The sequence below is a fragment of the Trichomonas vaginalis genome, chromosome VI (assembly GCF_026262505.1).
Source record: "Trichomonas vaginalis G3 chromosome VI, whole genome shotgun sequence".
Lineage (NCBI taxonomy): Eukaryota > Parabasalia > Trichomonadida > Trichomonadidae > Trichomonas > Trichomonas vaginalis.
This window is the reverse complement of record NC_067208.1, coordinates 786,604-811,968: the sequence shown is the minus strand read 5'-3', so window position 1 is coordinate 811,968 and position 25,365 is coordinate 786,604. Positions and strand designations below refer to the sequence as shown.

Below are 25,365 nucleotides of genomic sequence, written 5' to 3'. Positions count from 1 at the left end.
GATATTTAAATCTCATTTAAAACACTATTAATTTTGGTTTTCGAAATTAAAAATAGTAGATATATTAGGCTTTTATTATATTTCACTTTCTAAATATGTCTTGACAATTTTGAATAAAATAACAAAAAGATGATAATATTAATAATTTGTTGTGTAAATACTTACATCAGTATCTTCAGCAAAATCATTTCTAAATGGATCGCTATTATCATTAACATCTGTTAAGAATAATGGATTATCGTATGAAATTGAAGGATTTGAATTTATACCCTGATTATTAATTGTTTCTGTTATTACATAAGTTGAATAGCTATTAGATGATGATGTCACTTCTCTTTTCTTTTTAAAGTAGAAAATTAAAACAATTGCTGTAATTATAAATATTAGAGCACAAATTGATGCAATACTAATAATGAGTTTACTACTCTTTGTTTTTGATGAAGAACTTGAGTCAGCTCCATTTGAGTTGTTTGACTTTGTATTAGAAGCAATTGGATTTTCCATTAATGTTTCATATACTGTTCTAAGTGGTGTTTCACGTATTGTCTCAGAAAAAGTATCGATTGGAGTTCTTTCGAATGTTTCAATGGGTGTTCCAACTGGAGTTTGCATATATGTTTTGATTGGGGATATAAATGGAGTCTGAACTATAGATTGAAACGGAGAATTAAATTCGGTCTCTCTAGCTGTTAGGATAGGCGAATTAAAGGGTGTCCTTTCAAGAGTATTAAATGGTGTTTCTCCATTTGTTTGATATGGGGTATTAATAATAGTTGCAAATGGTGAATTAAAGGGTGTTTCTAAATTTGTTTCAGATGGTGTTACATATGGTGTTTCTTTATTTGTTTCAGATGGTGTTACATATGGTGTTTCTTTATTTGTTTCAGATGGTGTTACATATGGTGTTTCTTTATTTGTTTCAGATGGTGTTTCTTTACTTGTTTCAGATGGTGTTACATATGGTGTTTCTTCAAATGTTGTGAACGGACTAGCATGAATAGTATTAAAAGGTGTTTCAATTGCTGTATCATGAGGTGTATTCATTTCTGTATTGTATGGAGTATTAAATGGTGTTCGTTGGAGTGTTTGAAATGGAGTTTCTATTCCAGTTGAAAATGGAGTATCTATTGGAGTTTGAATTGGTGTTACTTGTGGAGTTATTGCTGGGGTATTGTAAGGTGTTGGTTGAAAAGTTGGAGACTTTTCTGGCAATGCATTAATTGCTTGACAGGAATCACTTGCGAAGAATTGATAATTTGGAAAATCAATGCTAGCACTATAAATCATTCCAAGAGTTGTGACAGAACCTTTAACATAGGTTGAATCCATATAAACATTTGTTTGAAGATAGATAATTGTTTTGTCACCATTAAAATATCCTTTAGAATTTATTGTGTTTCCAACAAAGTAACTATTTGCAATAATCATCACTCCATCACAATCTTCACCATAAATAAGTGAGTAATCATCAACTTCATTGTTTCTAAACGTTGCATACTGCATCAAGTAAGAGCCTGATGTATCTTTGTTATAAACAATTCCATCTGGACTGTAGCAATTTTCAAAGTTAATGTATTTCAAAACTACAGATGAAGTGCAAGTTGTATATAAAACTCCAAAACTCCAATATGAAGTAGTTCTTGAATAAGTAGCGCTACTTGAAGAAACATTCATGTTACGAACTGAAGGACCAACATCAAGAAAATACATAGTTTGGCATAAAGCTGTACAATCATAGCATGATAAATATGATATTTCTGGCTGAGTATATATGCCTATATATAGAATTCCAGCAACATCATCAGTACTTGTATTATAAGTGCAAATTGAATGCATATAAAGATTGGACCTTATTCGAATAAAAAAGTTTATTTGGATTAACCGGCTGTAATTCGAATAAAGTCCATATGTAATTATGATTACTTTTGTAATTAGGAATAATTGAATTTCTCGGAATTGAAAATTGAATGGAAATTCCAACCTTAATTCGTAATTCCAACCTTAATTCCTTAGTAATCAATTCAATTTCAATTTGAATAAAGAAGGTCTTATTCCAACTGAAAATAATAATAGGAATTTGGAATAAACTCAATTATAAGAATTAGGAATAGGAATATCGAATTACGAATATTGGATTGATTATAGGAATAAAGGTAGGGGAAAAAATTTAGGAGAAAAAAGGTTGTGCCTTCAACAGAATGACATTGCCTTCAATTCTGGTGTATGAGGTTAATTTTCAATGATGCTTCACCCCAGTGATCGGAAATTTGAATGGAAGTCAGCTTTAATTCTTATATCAATAAAATTCAATGATCTTATCATCTGCAATATGAAGAGCTGTTATTCCAGCAATATCTTTCTCATTGAAATTTACACTATGAAAAAAAATTCAACTCTTTCTTTATTATAATTCAATGCTGCCTAATGAAGAGCAGTTCTTCCTTCTTCATCTTTTTCATTGATATTTGCACCATGGTGCAGAAGAAACTAAATTAATAATTCTTTATTATTTTGTGCTGCAGTATGAAGAGCAGTTCCTCCAAAGTGATCCCTTTGATTGATATTTGCTCCAAGGGAGAAAAATATATACAAAGTGATGGAATATCAAACATCACTGAAAAAGCAAAACTTTATGTTAATATTACAAGTTTGATCGGAATAGATAAAAATGATTCAAGATTATTATCAGGATTAGACTAAAAAATCATCCTTCATGATTAATATGATCATTTTAAATAAGGAACCTAATTAATCTGCTATTTTATTTAGTCAATTCCTTAATCCATTTCCTAATTCCATTTTGGAAATGAATATTCCTAATTCTTATAATTGAGTTTATTCCAAATTCCTATTATTATTTTCAGTTGGAATAAGACCTTCTTTATTCGAATTGAAATTGAATTGATTACTAAGGAATTAAGGTTGGAATTACGAATTAAGGTTGGAATTTCCATTCAATTTTCAATTCCGAGAAATTCAATTATTCCTAATTACAAAAGTAATCATAATTACATATGGACTTTATTCGAATTACAGCCGGTTAATCCAAATAAACTTTTTTATTCGAATAAGGTCCATTATAATATCCAGTAAAACTGAAGGCACCGCCTTTATTTGCACGGCAATGTTCAAATGTACAGCGATATAATGTTGCATATTGAGCAACTGAACCTGAGTATAACCAAACTGCTGAACTTGTATCATATGTTCCAATATATTTGAAAAAGCAATCAATGAAAGTGAAATTTTCACTGCATTCAGTGTTAACGCTTGAAGTATATATTCCTGTATAATCAGTTGATGCTGATAATCTGCATAGAAGATGGCCCAGCATTTTATTTTATATGATATCGCGCTTTTAAAACAATGACTCAAATAAATTATGTACTTTTGCATCATAATTGAAAATATTAAAATATTGTCTATAATCAATTGTTAACACATGTAATATCGATATTTTCAAGGAAAACAACGATGACGATATAGAGAATAAATAGTTGAGGTTTAGATTATTTTTACCGTAAGTGCGGTACTCATTAGTATTTGATACTATGATCGTATTAAAGATTTTTCTGTTACATTGTTTCGTCTCAAAAAATTAAAATTTGAATCTACACACTGAATTATTTCTTTTGAATTGAATAATTTCAATTCCAAAAAGGTTTAAATATAAACAACGTTTTCTCTTAACAGGTCTAATATACTACTTATTGTAATAATATTTTTTAATTATTTCACAGAAATTAGCTTGTTAGACCAAATTTTAAATAATGATCTGATTCTAATATGTTCGATCAATACAATTCCCTAGTATAATATCGAAAAGATGCATTCAAAGCTCTTATAATGCGTCAAATATAAATATTGAAACTTTATTTATTCAATTTTTGCAATTATCGCAATTACTGTATATATCGTTTACAATTCTATCCAATATTTAAACATAATGCACATTGAGCCATGTTAGTTACTTTAATCATTTTAATATATGATTATTCTCATGTTTGGATAAGTTTTGATAGTTTCTATATGTCAAAGATATTTGTATTTCGAAGTGTATTGAGTAGGATACTATTCCAAAGTTAAAACCTGTGTTTTCTAAATTTATCAGAAATTTGATGGATATATTAGCTTTATTTAAATTTTTCCAATGCATCATTTATGCTAATTAAGGATGTCAATTCGGAAAATTGTTTTCGTTTTAGGAGAATATAATTTTCCATTTGGAAAATTTAAAAAGTGAGACGCGCAGGATTCGAACTTTTTTAAAAGTTGATTTAAATATATTCTAGTGTGGAATCTAAGGATAATATCATATTTAAAATAAGAATATACGAGTTTAGGTAGTATTATTTTTTCGATAAATTTGAGAGTATGTACGTTTAGGCATCAAAAGTGTCAATTCGCTCAGCGAAAGCTGAGCTAGCTTCGTTCTCGAAAAAATAGGGAAGAAGTGAAGGAGAGTGATACAGATGTTGACACATTCATATAATTTCAACAAATTTTGATCAAATTGAAATTCAATGAAATTCAATTCACTTCATATCCTTCAGTCAGTACATTGACATCCTTCTACATCACAATGATAACTCGGGAATCAATAGTTCTACAACTAACTCAGAAAAAAAAACAAGATTTTTACTTCCAGCTTGCAGCTTTTAAAAAGTTTCGATGATAAAAATCACTCTACTCTTGTTTATAGATATGTGATGATAGTAGGTAAACATATTCTTATCGATATTAATAAAAATATTTTTACGAAAATCTGAACCAATTACAGAGTTATTCATAAAGTTTATGATAACTGTAATTATTTCATCTTTGTTTTATATTTGAATAAACAATTTAATTTAAATTGCATAATATTTTTTGGTTGAAAGACAGGAAACTTAGTTGAGTTTGTATTATTTTTATCGTTTAATTCATCGTATCAGTGAGTGATCCAGATATTTAAGATATTTAGAAAAAAATTATTAATTTGATTAACAAATTTTAATCAAAATAGCAAAAATCTATTTGATAGCTGTAAACAAACAATAATTTTTATTTCAAGCAAAATCACTTATTTTCATCTAAACGTATAAAATTGTCAATTTTATAAAAATAAATTGAAAATCTCAAGAAATGTAAAGGAGAGTAATATTTTTCAATTTTCTTTTTTCTTTGTCTCAAATATTTTCTGTTGGGAATTTTCTTGTTATCAAAAAATAATTTTAATATTTGTTTATTTATTACATACAATAAAATTTTAAAAACTCTATTTCTTCTCAAGAAAATTTTTTTCCTTCATATGAAGAAACATTTTGTTCTCCATTTGATACTGAGTCTAAATCTCGATTTTTGAATTTTCTTCTTTCCAAATTTCTTTTTTCCAAATTAGAAGTTTAATTCAAATTTTCAATAGTTTATATATTTTCTCAAACCGTCTCAGATTTTCTTACTTTTTAGGGATTTTCTCTCAAAATATACAAAAATAGTAATATCAATACATATGTCTAATATACTTTAAAACCATCGTGACAAAATTCAAAAACGAAGAGTTCTTCTCTCCAAATTTTTTTCAAAATCAAAAAAATGAGATAAAAAAGTACGTTTGGAAAATTCATTTTTAGCATTTTAGGAATTTTCTCACTTTTCTTCCAAATTGACATCCTTATGCTAATATAAAATGATATTTTGTTTGATCAAAAAAAACAAAATTTGTAAATTCTCATATGTCGTTTTAGAACAGCAATCTAGTTTCCTAAATTTCCTAAAATTTTCTAAAAAAGAGCACAAAATTTTTCCTTATCCCTCGGAAAAAAATCGAATTTTTGTAAATAAATTTTCTGACAGGCCACGAAATCATTTCTTTAATGGAACAATATTATAGGTTACAGAAAGCAGTTAATACAATTGAAAACAATGTCCCTGATGTTGCCTCCACCATTATTACATCAGAATTTACAAAGACTACACAAGGAATTCAATATATTGCACATGAAATTGTCCAAACAGCATCAATTCGACCGAAATCTATTCAAAATCTATCAAATCTTGTTGCGCAGCTCATTTCTAAGCAGTCATCTGAAAACAAATTCGGTAAATTAATTTCATATATCCTTGATGAGATGAGATATTACAATGGCACCGAAGACAATAAGATTTACCCTGTTTTGAAGTTCGTCCGTCTCCTTTACAACCTCAATCTCGTTACAATTGATGAAATTAAGAAACTTTTAACAATTCATCCAGAAGGACCATTCACGAAAGTGTTACACAATTGCTTCATACCAGAAATTGGCCTCCAAGTTGGCGTTATCCATCCATGGCCAAAGAGCATCATCTCAGAAACTTGGGATGAACTAGCTATCGAAAATTTCAATGGCTACATCATGCGCGAAGGCGATGAAGGTTCAATCAACCACTTATTACGTGCAGATGACCCAAGTTTCATTCCTGATGACAAATTCAACTTCAAACGTCAAATCTTCTACCCAGAGATAGGCAAGTCACTCCCTCTCCTCGATATCGCAGCTTACTACGCTTCAATCAAGTGCTTCAGAGCTATTTCCGCAAAAGTCAACCAATACGACCAAGAAATCGCTCGTTGTGCAGCTATCGGTGGTAATGCTGAAATCCTTAAGTATCTACAAGCCAGAAACATTCCTGTTGCAAAGCAACTCGATATTACCATTCAATACCACAACATTGAAGCTTTTGAATACTTAAATAGCCTCGACGATAAGTTTTCAAACAAATCTATCGTCGGAATAGAGGTCGAACACAATTTCATCCACCTTTTACAACAGAAGCCAGAAGCTACAGTTTTAGAGCATTTCACGAAGCTACATAATGCTGTTTGTGGTGGCCATTCATTTGCAGCAAGCTTTGTTGTTAAAACAATACCTTCTGCGTTGAATCCATCTCTTACTCCAGAAAATGACACTTTAGCAGCAGCCGTAGTCAATAATATACCAGACGTTGTTACAGCGTACCTCACTGCATTCCCTAAGTTAGTCCATCGTTTTCCAAACAAAGATTCAGATTTATATAGCGCATGCGTTCACGAAAGAAGCGAAGTCATCCATACATTATTACAGTTCCCAGTAGATATAATGCAGGGATGCCCTTGCCATGTCGTAGCTTTGAAGGGAAGACTTAATATCGTGAAAGAGTTCTTTGAAAGGAAGGACTTCGACCACAACGCTAGGAATAAAGATGGACTTACTATTCTCAATGCAGCCATCATCTCAGGTAACGATGATTTGGTATATTATATCTTTGATAAGTATCCACAGCTCGAATGGACAGATACATTGGGCCAAACACCATTGCATTGTGCTGTTGCCAACCAGAACTACGTTTTGACCGAGTATTTCCTTGGAAAAGGTGCAAATATAAACACACAAGATTCTACCGGAAGAACTCCATTGCATACAGCATGCGCTTTAGGAGATATCGGGTTGGCATCAATTCTCCTCAACGTCCAAGGCATCAACATCAACTTACTGACACAGCACAAGAGAACTCCACTTCATGAAGCCATCAAAAAAGGTGACATTGAATGTATCAAAGCATTGTGTCAGAGAGATGATTTAGATCCAAACATCAAAGATGACGCAGACAGAACACCACTCCACGAGGCAATTCTCGGTGGAAGAGCTGAATCAGTAACACAAGTTCTCAACATAAAGAATGTCGACAAATCTCTCAAATGCAAGGGAAAGTCTGCATTCAAACTCGCTGCAACAAAGGAAATGAGAAAACTTGTTTTAGATAATGGCTGTCCAAAATAAATAGATATATTTTTGAATAAAGGTGTTGTCAAACATTTGATAAATTAAAATTTTTTTTGTATTATGATAATATATCGTCAACTTACGCCCATCTGACATGGCTTTCAATTTGGATGTTTAGGGTTGATTTTCAATGATGCTTCTATCAAAAATTTGAATTAAAGTCAGATGGGCGTAAGTGCAGCCTTAATAACTATTTAAAAAATAATAACCTAAGGTATACTTTTGAATGTAAGGTGGAAAAGTTTAGGCTCAAAGTTCCTCTATATATCCACCACTATATAACACCTGAAAGTTTCGCCTTTATAAGTCAAATCTATCTAGGAAATTTTATGCTTTTATGTGATAAAAATATTATGTAATTTCCTTGGAAAACTGTTTTAGTATAACCTATAAATTTGAACCACATAATGAACTGATGAGGAGGAAACTTTGGGGGATGATATAGTGTTAGATATAGAGCAAACATGATCTCAAACTTTCACGCGATACATTCAAAAATACATTGAGGTCTAGACTTTTTTTTTCGCAGTAGACCGAAACATCCTAAGGGAACTCTTACACCCATTTGACTTTAAACCTAATATATGACAACTTTAAATAACAGAATTGAATTACATATCATTTTAAGTTATATCGAAGAAGAGTTTTTCATGAAAGATTGTTTGAATCAAACTTTTCCTGTCAGAGGGTTTAAAACACAGAAATTCTCGTTTACTTTCATTTGTCGAAGTATTAGGATCCAAAGGCCGCACAAATTTCACTCACTGGTTGAACAGAGTCTAAGAAATGCTTAATATAATATTATAAAAATGAAAAATTACCTGGAAAAACAGCTCCCAATATTCAATAGTTATGGCCTAAATATGTCAATGTGGTAAAACTAAGCAAAATCTCTCAAAATTGAGTGGAGCTTTGGCCGTAGTAGTATGGTTTTTATTCTATCTATGTTATTACGACTTACTTCTTTGAGAAAAGTGAACACAGTGAAGAAACGAAACGGCGTGAATAATACTGAATTCTTTTGATTTTTGTGACTTTCTTAGATATATCTTCAATTTCGTTGATGGGATAGTTTGCTTCACAAAAGTAAGTTGAAAAATGATGAAGATCATGAGTTGAAGATAAATAGTGAATACTTTTGGTTGTGTACTCACCATGCAGGATCTGTCTATCGCAGTATGTATTTTCAATTTCAAATATGCAATCATCGGTGTATAAAGAGAAATCTGAATTTGGTCCTATGTTCCCCAGAAATGAACAATTATTGACTTTTATTTCTGCTGATGTGATTGCAGTTAATGTTCCAAATTCCGAACCGTGGTATTCATTTTTCAGCACGTTACAAAATTTAAATTCAAAATTACTTTGTTCGACATAAATTATTAATTCTGAGGCTTTCGTGTTACAAAATGAGGAAAATGAAGCACAACTGCCAGTTAGTGCATCTGTAATTGTGATTCCTGAAGCATGTTCTGCATAGCAGAAGCTTGTATTTGTCGAATTAATAAAAAATTTTCCTGCATTAATAGAATTCATACTGCCAGAATATCTATTTGAATCCCCGCAATCATAGAACGAGCATTCAGATATATAACTAGGACTTGCTGAACCAATGGAGGCATATGTGCGTTGCACATCTCCAGTAGTTTTTGATTTGTAGGCACATGAGCGATATTGAACAATGGGGCTATTGCTATTAAAGTAAATAATACCATCGATCCTATTACCTCCACCACACTGAGAAAATAAAGTTAATGCATGAAGAAATTGAATGTTATTTTTATCAAGACGAATTGCAGATTTATCTGTAATATCTTCGAATGTGCTTTTGTATATGAAACATTTGTTATCTGTTGTTTTTGCTTCAACATTTGTCCCTGAAATCTCTTCAGGATTTGTAGAACTTGGATAAAAGAATTGCCAAATATCATTAGCCGAAATCCCGGGATATTATTGTCTTGATTCCTGATTCTCTTGATTGGAATCCCGGAAACCAATCAAGAGTTAAAAAACGGTTTTCTCAGAAAAAAAATTCAATATCATATAAAAATTTATTTTTTATGATTTTTCTCAACTTGCAGTTAAGATATGGCATGTTTATACGAGACGATTTAATACGTAAGTTTGTAAACTATTCAAAATTGAGAGCTTTGTTTTCAAAATTATTGCATTAATAAATGATGAAATACTAAAAATTAAATTCCATTCACTCATTATGCTAAATAGCCTCACCGATTCAGTGTTATCTAGAGCAAATCAACTTGAGTTTTTCCATTTACTTCGAAGTTTATAAAGCTTCGAATTAATCAAGGAAAAAAAATAAGATGTCAGTCTAAGTCTATCTTCTGTTAAATTAATCTTGAAGTTTGAAACAAGAAAAGAATTCACAGAGAAGTCAAGGTAAAACTCCGCATCACAAGGCATCATGTAACATTCCTTCAGAGTTTAAAAGAAGTTTCTGAGACATCATATTTTTCATTGTATATTAATTGATTTATAACATAATTATATGAACATTATTTTGATGTAAATGTGATAAATAAAGCACTGTAAATCAATGAATTTGAAATATAGATGTGTAAAAGTAATATTACAATACAATTTTTACAAACAAAATATAAAAAATAATATTAAAGTTAATATTGATCACTTCTCTTAACTCTGATTCTTGATGATGGCTTGCTTTGCTTCATGACACCTCTAACATCAATTCCTCCTAAGTTCAATCTCGACTGTCCTCTGTTCTTTATCTCATTAAATTTCCTCTTTGTTCTTGGAGTTGTTAAGTTTTGTGTTGGACTATATGAAACTTGGTTCTCTCTGATATTAGAGTGGTTTGATCTTTGTCTGATAGAGTATTTGAGAGCTTGATGTCCATTTCTTTCTAGTTGATGAAGCAACTGTTTCATTGGAGTTATTTCTGCTTCTCTTTCTAATTCGATTGCTGTTTTCTGTCTTGCCCAATTTTGACTTGCGCATTCATCTTCTCTTTCATGTTTTTGCTGCAATTGAGTGAATAATATCTTTACCTTTCTAATGGCTCTTCTTCTTGCTGTTTCCGTTTCTTCCTTTTCGAGTTGATCTGCATGTCTTTTCAGTTCTTTTGCTCCGTTGTAGTCTTTTTGAAGAGCTCTGATTCTCTGTTGCTCTCTGAGACTTAGTAGACGTGATGATGGCTTATCAAACTCATGAATGAAGTCTGGAGAACTGACTTTGGCTTCAAGAAGTTTAATTTCACTTTCATGAGAAGATTGCAATTCTTTCATTTTGAGTTGTGTAGATTCTTCGAATTCCTTTATCTTATTGTTGTATTTTTCTTCGCAATCTTGTATATTTTGCTTAGTTTGTTCAATTCTCATTTCGACAGTGATTACAGGTTCTTCTTTTGGCTTTGTCATCTCGCAATTATGCTCTAAGAACTTGATGGCTTCATCTAATTCTTGTGCTCTATCATAATCTTCAATTCCAACAGCATCAAGTTGAAGATTTTTTGCATATTTAATTAATTCAGCTCTCATTTCAGGCATTGGACGTTGCTTTTGATTCACAACTTCTGAAAGAGCCTGTTCAAGCTCAGATTCAGAGTATTTTGGAGGTTCTTCAACATCTTGAGATTGTAATTGAGATGAACTTGGAGATTCCGGCTGCGGAGATGTTGACTCTGGAGGTGTATTTGGCTGTGGAGATTTGAAATTGACTGTCATACCGGGTTCAGTATTTGACGATTCTGAAACCTTTGGTGTTTGGCTTTTTGCCGTACTGGGAGTGATTTCTCCATCAATGTGTTCATCAATTTCAGTATTTATTGGTTTTGATGATGTCTTTTGTATGGACGAACGAATACTTGCAATAATTGGCATTTTAAGACTTGTAAGCATAAGAGATGGTTGTTTTGATGAGTTAGGAGTGGCACAATTCGAATTTGCATTTGGTAAAATTGATTTTTGGTTGTTTGATTTCGGAATTGCAATAGCTGGAACAACTGGTGGTGGTGCAAGCTTTGCTTTTGGAGGTGACTCAGGTAATTCTTCATGTTTCTTCTCTGTATTTTTTGCTGGTATTGGAAAATCTAATAATTCTTCTGTGGATTGAGAATCATAAGAATCTGATAATATACCTTCATGCGACATATCGTTTAAAGATGGAATTTGCGGAGAAGTTGACGTGCTCGTGCTTGGAAAAATAGATGGAGGAGGCGAATTCATTATAAACGTACTAAAAATTTTATAAAAGTGACGAAAATCCCAAAAGTGACAGATTTCTTGAATTTTTGAATTTCGCATAATTATGATTGAAAATCATGATGTGCTGAATATTAAAGATCAAGAAAATCTAAAATTAGAGACCGTTCTCGTTAGTCCTGAGTTTCTTATGGCATGGAACATCAATGATGAAGATGTCATCGAATATGTAACTAAAAATATCGAGGAAATCGAGAGATACGCATTCCTCATGAAGCCCCAAAGCGAATATATGCTAAATAGCAGATGTTTGACGATATTACAATGTCAAAATAAACAATTTTACAAAAAAATCTTCAGAATTCATAAATTCTTCGATGTTATATTAGAATATGCGGCTAGTTTAGATAAATACACTTCGAAAAGTCATAAAAACTTCTTTGATACAATATCATATTTTATCATGTCCTCAGGATTCATATTTTTCAAAAGATTCGACTTTGTTACATTCTTTTCATCACTCTGTGATCATTTAAACTATGAACCACCTGCAGAATTCATCAAAAACGTTTTAAGAAATTTAAATTTTCGTTCACTATCAATATTCAAGCATTCAACACTTATTAACATACTTATTGACAAGTTCACAAACCAATATTCTACAGAAAACTACTCATTATCCATACTAATTCAAGGATTTCAAAATGAATACTTCATAAAACTATTAATTGACCCTTTATTGACATCATTAGACAGTATCATCAATACTACACTAGAAAACAAAAGCAAAGAAGGCGTAATCTTTATTGCAAAGTGTTTTTCTGTTTCATTTCAAAATCGAAAAATTTCTGAATGGAAAAAAGTCAGAGAAATCATTTTAAATTCATCCAAGAAATTCCTGGAAACATTGAAACAAGTCAGTTGTATTTATGATGATTGTGTTTGTAGGCTTCTTTTAATGATATACACTCAAGAAGAAATCATTTGTAATTCGGAATTCATTGATTTCTCACGTGTAATTATTAAATCATTTATTCTTTGTCCGCAGAACTCTTTTCTTGCGAATTATTCATGTAGAGTTATCAGACAGATTTGTAGATTTGAAACGAAGATTCTTATTTCATTTATTTATGATGTTAATTTAGTTGATTTTCTTATTTCAGTTTATACTGATGAAAATCAGTTGATGACTTGCAACTGGAATCAAATAAGAGATATTGCGAATACTATTAGTCCGTATATTAATTTGGAACAAAACGTTGAATGGAATCGTGTTTTGTTATCTTTTCATTTCAAAAATCCTAGTTTTGTGCATATTTCGCATAGGGAAACTAATATGAAACTAGTTGCACAAGAAAGTCAAGAAAATGCTTTCGAAATTGTTTGGAATCGTAATAATGTTATTAACTGTATTTGTATCCTTCTTGTTTTCTTTCTTATTATTTGGCTTTTCGGATTTTAATTTATTGTTATATTGTTATTTTTGTTTTGTTTGTTAAACATGTAGATTATACAATTTCTTTGATTCGATTGTTTTCCTAAGTGTTTAGTCACCCCCAAGGTGTAACCCCCTGCATTTTTCTTTGAAATTTTCGGTGTTAGATGGAACATTTATTGAGCTCGTATTGATTTTTAAAGAATTGTTGATATTGATGATGTATAAATTTACTAAATTCTATCGAAGCACATTTTTCTGGGTCCAGGAAATTAGACGGGTCCTGGCGGTTTATGTTTCAATTTTTGAAGAGTGTATTTGATTTTGATAAGAGAACAATATAAAACCGATTGTAAACTTTGTAGACTATTCAAAATTCCCCAAAAATTCATCATATGCAATATTTCAAATATAAGTGTTTCTATGGACAACTGTTTTAAATAATACCCAGGACCCTCAAGAAAATGTGGGACCCAAAAAATGTGCAATGTTATATACGGAGAGTTATCATATTCATCAACTAAATTTCGCATTTTTTCAATTTGTCACTCAAATTGAATGTAAAATAATCGTTTTTATCATGTTTTGACTAATTTGACAAAATGATTTACAAAATTCAACGTATTTCGGAAATGGTGTATTAACAAAATTATCTTGTCATCTCCCATGAGAATTTTATATTTTATTCAAAAAGTGACAAAAATTTTGTATTTGATTTCTAATCGGATAATGTAATCAAATATGGATCGACCCATAAGGACAATGTTCCAAAAGATCTATGGATCTCATACTTTGGTGAAGAATGTCGCAACTTTATTGAATATAAAAGCAACCCCAAATTATCTTATTCAAACAATCAAGTATTCTTATTTCAATGTGTGTTTCGCGATTACACTTCATCTGTTATTCTATACAGTTCATCTGGTTCAAAAATCATGCATTCTGAATGTTTATTTGATTATTGTAATTCGGAAAGAGGTAATGCTGTGTGGGTAGAATCTTCACATAGTTCTGTTGTCCAACATATATTTTGTTCTTATAACTGTACAATTGGTAAAATGGGGGTACACTCATAAATTAGTTTGTCAAGATCAACAGAATTTAGCTATGTTATTGAAAGTTCTGTTTGTGAATGTGGTAGTAATTCAGGAAGATCTCTTTTTTATAATTATAATGGAATGGTGAGTTTTGCATCTACAAATATTAGTAGAAATAGTTTAATTTCTCATGTTGCACTAGAAGTATCTTCTCCAAACTTCCAGAATATGAGTTATTGTACTATTGAAAGCAACAATGCTTCAAGTTATATAATGTTTTATCTGGATGGAGTTAATGAATATATATTTGAAAAATGTAATATTTTGAAGAATTTTCAAGAAAGTAATGATTATGGTAATATGTATATATATGGCCAATTGATATTAGATGTGTGTTCAATATTAGAAGATCGTGGAAAAGGGCAAACATTTTACCTTAAAGATGCTTCTACCGTCACAGTGAAAAATTCGTTTTATGATTCATTGACTTATAATATTCGAATTACTACTTCTGAAAATAATACCAAGACATCTAAATATATCGACCTTAATTATTTTTATGCATACCTTTGTGATTTTTACCCAACATTCTTCAATCGTATAAATTTGAACAAAAATAACAAGTGTTCATTGAGAGCGTGCTACAATGGAAATTGGTTGAATCGTAGGGATTTTGCTGTAGTGATGATTGTACGTAAAATTTAAAATATTTATTAATGGTTTTCAAAGAGGAAAGAAACAATAAGTAACTCTCAAATAGCACTTATAATGTTAAACTCATTTTGCAATGAGTAGTTTGTACATCGCTGCTCATTCACCCTTAAAACATAAAGAAAAAAAAATATGAGATCTCCAAAATTGATTTTTTTTTTAAATTTGAAATTGTTACTGATATCAACGAAGGCTAAAAACACCATAAGGTAGAGTAGCTATGCATGGAGGCTTTGTAATTCTGAGATGTTTCTCATGAAGCTTTAGTAATGAATGCTAAACGAACTCTCTTTAAAAAAAAAAACGATATTTCAATTCTTTCACCTCAAAATAAATTGAATAACAGATTAGTAAATAATGAAATATTATTGGTATAAAAGAATTATATCTGAAATCATATTTTGATAGGAAATCCCCCCTTTCTAAAAAAATTGAGTAGTTGTTGAATGAGATGCGTCTATTGTTAAGGGTGCACACGAGAGGATCATGTAAACTTCAGAATTTAGAACCTTATTTTTAGGCATTATCTTGGCTACCTATTTAGGCTCGAAAAGCAAAAAATATCAAAAAATACAACTTGAGTCCATTATGACCCTTTCATGGAGGTAGTTTTTATCCGCTAGTATTTTCCCTTTGAATCTCTTTACAATTCGAAATCAAATTCAAACCTCAGTAGAAGAAAGGAAGAATCGACTTACTACGGTTGTAATACGAATAAATACATATATTTAATTATTTTTATTTACATAATAATTGTTTGAAGCTCATATTCCATCAAATTTTTAAATAAAAACATTAAAATGTTGAAAATGTTCATATATTTTAATAGGGTTTTGGCACTTTATTGAGGAATTACTACATACATAGTCGAACTGAACTTGATATTTTGAAATTTAAATTATTTATCAAAATTAAAATTTAACTTGAAATTTATAATTATTTAGTCATATTTTGCATAATTCTAAGTAGATTTTGTAAAAAATCAAGAAAGAAAAATTTTAACGTGCTTTATTTTTTCTTTTTTATAATAATACATATTATTATATAATTAACATATTCATAATGTTTCACCCTTTCAAAAATATAATCCTCCTCCTCTCAAATAAACGTACATACGGGTGGCCTCTTTTTTCAAAAAATTAAAATTTGAAATTTTGGGCTCAAATATTAGAGAATTTTTCAACCTTCAACGATATATGTTGTCTATATCAGACCTCCTTTCTTTTTGATACTTAACATTGTTCCTAAATCTTAGCCGTTAAGGCTGTTCTGAAAATATTTTTTTTTCGAAAAAATTCGAAAAAAATTCTTAAAATTCAAAAATCCCTTAATTCCTGAGGATAGGGTTGTTAGATTCCCGACGATAGGTGTCTTGGAAGATTTGCCTGGTGTCATCATAGTGTCTTTAAATCAAAAATTTTATTTTCGAGTTAGTTTTATTGATTTTTCAATAAAAAACATTTCTAAAACAAGAAAATAAAACGATAAAATATTTATATTTTATATAAGGATCTTATATATTTAAAATAATATCATTTTATTTTTTTCATTGGTGTCTGTCAAACCATAATACACTATTCAAAAATTCAATGTGTCTTGCGGTTTCAAAAGACACCTTCAAATTGAACGATAGCACAGACACTATTGAATTTTACCCATTTTATTTAGTTTTTACCCTTTTTTCTTTTTAAGAATTAATGACTGAAACAGCCGTTTTGCTATGACCTCAATCAATTTTATTTATTATTTTAAATATTATTTAATTTTATTATTTGAATAGGCCAACTTATATTTGAGAAGCTCAATTTGAGACCACTTAATACATTGAAATATCATAAATATTGAAATATTAAAAAGTGTATTTCAAAATATTGAAATTATAAAAATTTATAATACTGAAATTGAGACAAATTAATAAATTCAATGTGCTTTTTTTTGAAATAACTCTCAAATATTATTTTTTTGTTTATTTAATGATGAATAAATATGATTGCTTTAGTCAATCATAAAAACTAATTTAAGTTTAAAATAATGAAAGGATAATTTGATCGTTTTTTAAAATACAATTATTTTTGATGATTTGCAAGAGTCTTTGAAAAGAATATAATATAGGTTCTATTTTTGTAAAATTTATCCAAATCATGTATTCCATAAATTACGATTAAAAGAATGAAAGAACCAAAAAGTGTGTTTTGTGTTTTGTTGTTGCGTGTTGGATGCGGGATCCTGTTATTTCTGAAATCGACAAAAAATTTGGAAATTTAATTTCCGAAATCGAAATTATATTAATGTTTTTAATATTCTTATATCAAAAGGATTAAAGTTCATTAAGAGTAAAACAATTCTTCTTCTTCAATCTATTGGCGCATTTATTTCTACACGCCAATAAGGAAGGGCAAATTATAAGACACCATGGTGTCTTCAAAACGCTAATTTTTGATATTTTTAACAACCCTACCTGAGGATTTTGGAAAAAAGTTTTTACATGAACATGTGTATATTATATGAAGTATATTGATAAGGTAAAAATCAAATTTTATTGCATATTCATTGAGAAAATAAACTAACGAATCCCTCAAAATTGAGAGGGTGATCCTCCTCTCGAATAAACGTACATACGGGTGCACCCTTAAGTATTGATGAGCATCCTATCATTCAATCACTAAAACTTCGCGGAGATCTTAAACCTCCAAACTCACCATTTGGTCCTGATTTTTCGTACCCTCTTTTAATTAAACAAGTTTCAATTGAAGAACGCGAAGACATTTACAAGAAATTAATCTACGATTCAGCAAAGGTTGTCATGACATTTTATGATCTTGTCCTTAATTTGTCCAAAGACGACTTTGTCAAGATTTCAAACTTAATTTCATCGAATCAAGTCTCAGAAATCAACAGATTTATTCTTATTTTAAATATTTGTGTTCAATACATCTGTCAATGCAGCAGTGAACAAAATCAAATCTTACTTCACCAAATCTTTACTTGGTTGAACACATTTCCTATTCCCTCCGAGCACAAAAAGACTACAGATTGGATGTTTTATTTTGTTGTCAACGCATCTATCAAGAATATCAATAAATTTCCATTATCGGAATATATTGAAGAGATGAACAAGTATTTATCAACCATAACTGATCCACATCCATTCTACGTTGCATCTCTCATTGACTGGGTTAAGCAGAATCAAATAGAAAACCCACAATTAGTTACATCAAATTTTATCGACGCTCTTGACTACATGCAGAAGATATTGAACGAATACCCTACACTACGTGACAATGAGATGCTTTCGGAGATCTCAGGACCTCTTACTCCCTTCCTTATGAACTTAGATCCTCTTCCTCTACTTTTTCTTAGCAAAATCGCACCATGCTTCGACGAAGACCTGTTTAAACCACTTGTACAGTTCATATTCAAAGGTTTTTCCAAGATTGAAGACGAAGAACTCGTAAATTTGAAATTTAATTTCGAAGATTTACCGAAAACATCAGTTTTTCTTGATATGAAAGAAGAAGTCACACGATTTCAACCATCATCAACAGCATTCGATAAGATTTTTGACTACAAATACCCAAATATTGACAAATTACCTGCAATTTCAACTTTGATTCCGAAACCAAAGCTAAACATATTAAAAATTGTTGGATTAATCGCAAACAACTTACAGAACTGTTCAATTCCTTGTATCATCCAAACATTTGAGAAAATAAACGAAAACCAAAAAATTCCTCAATATTTAGATTTATGTCTTTTTCTAACAATTGTTTCAAGTTCAATAAATTTCAATAGTTTACAAAATCAAAATTCAATGGTCTCTCAAAATTCAATGATTTCTCAAAATTTGAATAGTTTACAAAATGTAAGTTCACAAAATATTTATAAGTCATTAATAGATACAATTATATTTAATCCGTCGATTACTATTTTTGAAACCAATTTAAATGAATCAATTAATAATTTATTACTTGTTAGATCATTTTGTATCAAAAGCATCTTTAAATATCCAAATTTGATTGCAGAATTATTTGATAGAAATGTCAAATATCCGGAAATGTTTTGTGAATTAGTTTTACGATTAAAAGAAAGTATTTCCGAAGTTTCCGATGAAGCGTTTATTAGTTCCAAACTAATGCATTCATTTTCCACATCTATGAGGTATTCAATACACAATGCATTTAAAGACAATCAACGCATCATTTGCGAGAAAAATGTATGTAGTATATTTACTTTTTTAAAGGAATTAGAAAAACAAAAAGTCAACAATCCGAATATAATAAAAAGTTGGCTTTCTAATGAAGAGTTTATCTTCAATTTCATTGATTGCACTAATTGTCATTTCAGGAGATTGTTTGTTTTCAATGTTTTTAGAATGAAATGGGATTATTTTTCTGATGAAAAATCTATTGTTTCCGAATTGTTGTTTTTACAAAATATTTTTGCAAACCAATATGAATCATTGGATAAAAATGAGCAGGAAATGTTATTATTTGATACAATACAATTCATTAAAATGGCTATAACTGATTTTAAAGAAACTATGAAGCATTTGTCGAAAAATATTGAAATATTGTGTTATTTCTTACCAAAGGTGTCGACTGAAGAACATGGACTGAATATAATTGTTGAATTTACACAATTAATCAATTGTCTGCTGGATTCTATACCTATAACACCTGTTGTGATCGAATCTATTGCTAAAGGGTCTTTGAATGTAACGAAAGGAGTAATGAACGAATTATTAATTACGGCTTTGTTATCTGCAGCTTCTGGACAAGTTTTCGAAGAAGTTACTCCTAAGATTATTATCAAAACACCTATTTTTATTAAGGTAATGTGTGAAATTTACATAGATACTGAATCTGCTTCGAATATCTTCATTCTTGTACAGAATATGTGTAAATTTTCACGTGATAATGCTAAGTTATGCCATAAAATTGGCATCGATATGCTCTTATTGTCATTTATTAATAAGAAAAAATTTGATAAATATTTACCAAAGTCGTATGTACCTGCTCTTGAGTTATTATCATGTATTGCGACTGTTTCATCATCAACGCCGGTTGTAAGTAGCTTTATTTCCTTGTTTTGCCCAGATTCAACAAAACATTTATCTCAATACCACTCAATCTTCATCGATAGAATGATAATGTTGATAAAAGATAATTCTAACCCCGGTGAACTATCTTTCAAGGAAGTTTTGTTCAGATTCTGCAAGCCACAAATTATTTTACCTTTATTTGCTCAACTTGACTTACAATTTGTTGATGATATGCCATTACCACCTTATTCTGATGCAATTACCCATTTATTGTCCTCAATTCTTGTTGCATCTCCAGAATGTCAGATTTCCTTTTACGAATCTCATGGATTTAAGATCATTTGTTATTTGCTGCTTCAAGCAAATCCTAGCCATTTGACACCTTCCTTATATGATTCTTTTGTTTCTTTATTCGAAAAAATTAATAATTTGGATTTGAAATCGGTATTATTTGAATCTATCCTTTCAAATATCCTTTTATGGTCTAGATCAACACATAGTACAGCAGTTCTTCCAAGTTTATTCACGTTTTGCAGCAAAAATGAAAAATTAAGTCAGAAATACATGATTTTCCAAGAAATTACGCTTAAAACTAACATCCTGTTCTATTATACAGCACCAATCCGTGCCATTCCTAAGTTCCAAATCTCAAAATTAGACCCAGCGATCAGATATATGATAGAAAAGTTTTTATTTGATACAAAACGTAACAAATTCACATCGGATGATATTAATTTCCTTGTTTCGCAATGCCTTGTCCTTGAAGATCGTCAAGTTTTCGCAGATACTTTAAGAATGCTTGAATTAGTGCTTGAATCAAATCCGAAACCTTATCTACCACAAGATTTAGAATCAGTTATGAATCTCCATCAGCTCTTTTCCTCAGGAGATATGTGCGTTACCATAGATTTGATTGATTTTATGATAAAACTCCATAAAATCAAGCCATTATACTTCTCATGTAGTGTCCATGCCAATATAATAGCAAATCTACTGCCAGATTCCTTGATTTGCCAAAAATTTCTCAATAGATTGATCGAAAAGTCCGAAAAAGTACAAGAATACGTTCCATTGGTATTCTACATCGCGTCAAAAGGTTCGTTGAACTATTCCGGTTTGTTTACAAAACGGCCAAAACCGATAGAATCCACATTTAGCGACTGGGCCTTTTGGCCATGCGTTTGTGCAGTGATAAATGGGATCACTAAGGCCGGATCTATATTAGATTACCTTGTTGCGTGTTTTGACAAGCAAGATTTCCAAATTTTATTCAATACTTTGTCAATTGTCTGCGAAATCATCGGTGTTGACAAGGAACCATTCCTCAGATCACTTCTAGAGAAACAGATTTTCTATGTTTTGACTCTAAACAACCAAGAAATCGCTGGAAAAATCTTTGATTTCGCAATTTGCCAAATTTTCTTCAGAAAAACATGCATGTCCTCACAGATTTCAAGGGTTTTCAGCAGCTCAGACTACGAATTATCACAGTACATGGATGATTCTAAGGATGAAATAGGAGAATTCCCTAGTTCAAGAAGAATTATCGCTGTATTAGAGAAAATTATCAAAAGAGAAGACAAATTCGTTTTCGGAATATCACTAAACAAAGATGAAAACTGGGATGATATGAATATCCCTGTAATTTTGAACGAATTACGCGTAAGTTCGACATCTCAAATGAGATCTCGAGCTTTAGCGATTTCTTTTGCGTTTGCGATGCAGACTGATATGAAAGATGCTGCAAAAAGGATATTAATGACCTCAAAAGACAACGGATTAATATCTGAAGACATTGATTTGAGTTCTGATGAAATTCAGTGCCAGAAACTGAAAGTATCAACGAATAATAGCCTCAAGGAGTTCATCGATGAATACATGCCGCTTGTTTTGCAGAATGAAAAAAATTATAAACTCGAATGCCAAAGATTATTTGATTTTATCAAATCTAGTAAACAGATCTTTGAGAGGCACTTCACGATGTTCGATTTGAGCCTTGTTGTCCGCGCCAAGAAAGATATTGACACTTTGATCGAAAATTTCGAGTCGACAACAAACGAAAACAGGAAATACTGGTACAGAACGTGGAACATTCTCACATTCGATAGAGCTCCATGGGTCTCAGCTCTCCCTGTAATAGAAAAACACTACAAAAGAGATTCGAATTTGTATGGTTTACAAATTCCATGTAAACTAAAAGTGAACAAAAAATTCGATGACCACAAATTAGCATCTTTGAAGCGTGATCTCGGATCTAAAGACGCCGCTGAACAAATCTACGAAAACATGAATAAAAACAAACTTTCGAATGGAACGGAAATTATTAAGGACGATTCGAACGAAAAGGAAGAATACGACACCAACAAAGTGATAGAAATCGAATGCGAGCTGATAACTGTCAAGAAGAGCATGAAAAGTCGCTTTTTGTTGTCATCCGACACATTATCGATTCTAAACCTCGAAAAAACGATCCACGTTAAGTCGAACCAGGTCAAGCTGATGTTATTTAGGCTGATTCTCCACAAACCACACGGAATTGAGATATTTCTGAAATCAGGAAAAACATTTCTTATCAATATCTTCAAGAATTCCCTCAATTTCCTCAAAACAGTCTCCAGAGTCGGTAACTGGGGTAATTGTCTCATACAAACTATCCCAATGGAACAGTTTTTCCAACAACAAAAAGTGACAGAAACTTGGGTGTCCGGCCAACGATCAAACTTTGCCTATTTGATGGCGTTGAACATCTTTTCAGGCAGATCATTCAATGACCTATCAATGTACCCTGTTTTCCCATGGACAGTCAAAGATTTCGAATCCGAAATCTTAGATTTACAAAATTCCTCCATTTTCAGAGATTTGTCGAAACCTATAGGTGCAATTGGAGAAAAACGGCTTAGTAATCTCAAAGAACATGCTGAAAGTCTTGAAGAGATTGGCATTGAACCATATTTATATGCATCTTGTTTTGTCAGCCCATTAACTGTCATTTTGTGGCTGATTCGGATTGAACCATTCACAAGTTTGCATGTAGACATACAAGGTGGGAAATTCGACCATCCACATCGAATATTCTCAAGTCTAAAAAGTGCTTACCAACAATCAACAAACAATGATAATGATTTCAGAGAATTAATCCCTGAATTCTACTTTTCTCCTGAATTTCTTTTGAATTCAAACGGTTTTGATTTCGGAATTTTGAATGGGAAACAAATAAATGATGTTGAACTTCCAAATTGGGCGAAAAACAATCCTTACAAGTTCGTCTATCTGCACAGGAAATGCTTGGAATCTGATTACGTTTCTTCGCATTTAAATGATTGGATTGACTTGATATGGGGTTGCAAACAAAATTCTCCTGATAATAAATATTTGCCGGGAATGTATTCGGACATTTATCAGAAAATTCCTGAAAACGAACCAAGAAAATTGAAAGAAATTGAAAATGTCAAAAAATTGATCGGCCAAATACCCCCTCAATTATTTGACAAACCGCATCCTGTCAAGAAAAATTACGTCAATCCAAAAGCTGTCAAAAGTGAAGTGAAGTCACATATTGATGTAAAAAGTGACGTAATTTTTACATATTTTGCCAACAAAGACATAGGAGTACAAGGATTCACTGTATTAAGTGATGGTTCTATTTCAAGAATTCTTTTGAACACTTTTTCAAAAGATATTTTGTCAATTTCGTTGTCAAGCCGTTTCAAAACAGTCGGAAACTGTTTTTCATTTTGTTTGAATTCACAACTGTTTTTGATGGCGAAAGAAGACGGCCACATCACAATAATTGACTGCGGAATGGAACAAACAACAATAGAATTAGAGAGACACATTGGTTCTGTCAATTGTTTGAGTGTTGACGGAAATTACATGGTTTCTGGCGGAAATGATACAGCAATAAATGTCTGGAACTTGTCAAAGAACAGAGAGAAAATTTTGATTCTTTTCTCGTTACCGACATTTAGAGCTGAAATTGTTTCAATCGATGTTTGCCAAAGTTTCGGAATTTGCGCGGCTTTGACATCAGATGGAGCTTTGTTTATTGTTTCGATTAATTACGGAGATGTAAGGAAAATTGTTGATTTGGGAAGAAACCCAACAAAAGTAATAATCTCCAAATCTTGGTGTTTCATCGCTGTTTTCTCTTCAGCTGTAATTGAATCAAAAAGTGTTAATTTTCTAACGGTTTATTCAATTAATGGAGAAAAATTGAATGAAAATGAGTTGAATTTCGATGTTTCTTGTGTCTGCACAATGACTACTCCAAAAGGATTTGATTATTTAATAATATGCGACACAAATGGAAATATTTTCCTTTCTGAAACTTTTTACGCAAATGTTGAATTGATTTTCAGGAAGAAAGTGAATAACATCGTAAGTATTAGTTACCTCAATGAAAGAGATTGTATTTGCTTTGCTACAAAAGATGGAACTATTGGAGTAATTCCTTTCACTATAGAAAATAAGCTATAAGCTATTTTTTTATTTATTTTTTTATTTATTATGTTTGTAATTTTATATTTTTATGTTTTTATTTTATATTTTCTTTATAAAAAAGTAGTTTTATTATAATATAATGATTGGAATCCTTTGAAACTATCAAAGAACTAATTTTGGGCAATTGAGCGTGAATTTGAGTAGTTGATGAATATATAGTTATCAAATACTTTAATTTTGCTTTGATTAGGGTAAATATACCAATTATATACATGAATTCATATGTGCTCATTTTGCTGTAGGATATTTCCTATAAATATTTTTAGATTGCAAGATAGAAGCATTTAATCTATTTCAGAAATTGGGAGCTCCTTCAAAATTAAGATGACAAGTGAATTGAGCATAAATTTTGTTGTAATCCGTTACTAACAATCATTAATGGCAGGATTAAAACGGGAATATGATGATTTTAATTTTTCTTAGATATTTCCATTCCAAACTTTTGTTGAAATTAATTTTGAGCAATTGTTGGTAACAAGTATAAATTTGATAGGTATCATTTGCCAAATTCTATATTTTGTGTTTTTAATATAAAATGAAAACACTTTGCTCACCATATCAAAATTTTGAAAATGTAATCACTAGGGAACTGACTGAAAATCCTATTGTGAGTTAATACTATATATATGGTATTGATTTATTCGCATAAATGGGAATGATTTCTGATAAATTTACGTTA

The 25,365-nt window shown here is 30.8% G+C and overlaps 6 protein-coding genes across 6 annotated transcripts, besides 2 other annotated features; 4 read left to right on the top strand and 2 right to left on the bottom strand.

Annotated features, from left to right (window-relative positions):
- Positions 1-62: 62 nt before the first annotated feature.
- On the bottom strand, positions 63-1,942 carry TVAGG3_0780740 (bifunctional inhibitor/lipid-transfer protein/seed storage 2s albumin superfamily protein family; the record flags this gene model as incomplete). The annotated part of the gene is made up of 1 exon (XM_051246307.1): positions 139-612. One exon carries the CDS (start codon positions 610-612, stop codon positions 139-141), a length of 474 nt encoding a protein of 157 aa, XP_051081782.1.
- A 3,913-nt stretch (positions 1,943-5,855) lies between these two features.
- TVAGG3_0780730 (spectrin binding) lies at positions 5,856-7,778 on the top strand (the record flags this gene model as incomplete). The annotated part of the gene is made up of 1 exon (XM_001308455.2): positions 5,856-7,778. The coding sequence occupies one exon, from the start codon at positions 5,856-5,858 to the stop codon at positions 7,776-7,778; it is 1,923 nt and encodes a 640-aa protein (XP_001308456.1).
- Positions 7,779-7,858: 80 nt separating this feature from the next.
- Positions 7,859-7,964: a mobile genetic element.
- A 1,912-nt stretch (positions 7,965-9,876) lies between these two features.
- Positions 9,877-11,987, bottom strand: TVAGG3_0780710 (uncharacterized protein; the record flags this gene model as incomplete). The annotated part of the gene is made up of 1 exon (XM_001308454.2): positions 10,418-11,911. One exon carries the CDS (start codon positions 11,909-11,911, stop codon positions 10,418-10,420), a length of 1,494 nt encoding a protein of 497 aa, XP_001308455.1.
- A 68-nt stretch (positions 11,988-12,055) lies between these two features.
- TVAGG3_0780700 (uncharacterized protein) lies at positions 12,056-13,424 on the top strand (the record flags this gene model as incomplete). Its single annotated transcript, XM_001308453.2, has 1 exon — positions 12,069-13,424. One exon carries the CDS (start codon positions 12,069-12,071, stop codon positions 13,422-13,424), a length of 1,356 nt encoding a protein of 451 aa, XP_001308454.2.
- Positions 13,425-15,612: 2,188 nt separating this feature from the next.
- Positions 15,613-16,487: a mobile genetic element.
- A 1,695-nt stretch (positions 16,488-18,182) lies between these two features.
- TVAGG3_0780680 (uncharacterized protein) lies at positions 18,183-19,521 on the top strand (the record flags this gene model as incomplete). Its single annotated transcript, XM_001308452.2, has 1 exon — positions 18,183-19,521. A coding segment is annotated over one exon (1,339 nt), but the record flags the coding sequence as incomplete, so codon positions are not given.
- Positions 19,522-19,874: 353 nt separating this feature from the next.
- On the top strand, positions 19,875-24,662 carry TVAGG3_0780670 (beige/BEACH-related family; the record flags this gene model as incomplete). The annotated part of the gene is made up of 1 exon (XM_001308451.1): positions 19,875-24,662. The coding sequence occupies one exon, from the start codon at positions 19,875-19,877 to the stop codon at positions 24,660-24,662; it is 4,788 nt and encodes a 1,595-aa protein (XP_001308452.1).
- Positions 24,663-25,365: the final 703 nt, after the last annotated feature.